At 67.2% G+C, this 856-nt stretch overlaps 1 protein-coding gene across 1 annotated transcript in view; it reads left to right on the plus strand.

Moving 5' to 3' along the window:
* The first annotated feature begins 252 nt into the window (after window positions 1–252).
* Window positions 253–856, plus strand: part of SLC7A10 (solute carrier family 7 member 10) — a 15,235-nt gene continuing 14,631 nt past the window's right edge. Inside the window, exon 1 of the mRNA XM_006095983.1 lies at window positions 253–531. Within this exon, the coding sequence (XP_006096045.1) occupies window positions 267–531 (265 nt within the window). The 5' untranslated portion in view covers window positions 253–266. The remainder of the gene's footprint in view (window positions 532–856) is intronic.

An 856-nucleotide genomic window follows, 5' to 3' on the forward strand; every position in this document is an offset into this window, starting at 1 on the left:
TTGCCCCCCCCCCCAGATCCCTTACAACCGGCCCCCCCCCCCCCAGGAGTGGAGGTAACCCGGGCAGCAGAAGGGCCCTTCCTTTTCTCATCTAGGAAGCTGTTCCTGGTCTCCCCCAAGTCCTCTCCTTCCCTCCCCGGCCAGTACTGAGGAGGGGCCGGGGCAGTTTCCTTTAAGGGAGGTGGGGGAAGGGGCTGCCCGCCGGCCCTCCTTCCCGCTCCCTGGCCGCGGCCCCGCGGTCCACAGCCCGGGCCCCGAGCCAGCGCATGCGCCCGCCTGTGAGCGCTGTCCGCTCACCGACAGTCGGACTGACCGACGGACTGGCAGCCGATCGGATAGACGGGACAGCGCAAGGAGAGGGGACGCGGCTGGACAGCGAAATGGCCGGCCACACTCAGCAGCCAAGCGGACGTGGGAAGCCCGGCCCTGCGCCCTCGCCTTCCCCCGGCCCAGGCCCGGGTCCCGGCGCCTCGGAGCCGGTGACACTCAAGAAGGAGATCGGGCTGGTGAGCGCCTGCACCATCATCATCGGTGAGCGGGGCCCCTGGCGGGCGGGTGCCTAGGATGCGGGGCTGAAGGCTGGAGGCGCACCTACCGGCCTGCGACGGTGGGACCATAGGTGAGAGCACCTGCAGCGTCGCCCTTCACACGGGACCTCAGGCTTCTTGCTCCCACCTCCCCAGGCGCCTTGAATTGTTGTGGGTGAGGGAGGTGCGGATTCCTCCCGCAGCTGGGATCTTCATCCTGCCTTTACTTGGCTGTGGGGCTTTGGCCTGGCAGTTAACGTCAGTTTTCTCATCTGTGAAGTGGACAGCATTGTGGTCTTGCCTGAAGTGCAGGACCTTGCAAGTGTGGG

The sequence above is a fragment of the Myotis lucifugus genome, unplaced genomic scaffold (assembly GCF_000147115.1).
Source record: "Myotis lucifugus unplaced genomic scaffold, Myoluc2.0 scaffold_164, whole genome shotgun sequence".
In the NCBI taxonomy this organism is placed as follows: domain Eukaryota; kingdom Metazoa; phylum Chordata; class Mammalia; order Chiroptera; family Vespertilionidae; genus Myotis; species Myotis lucifugus.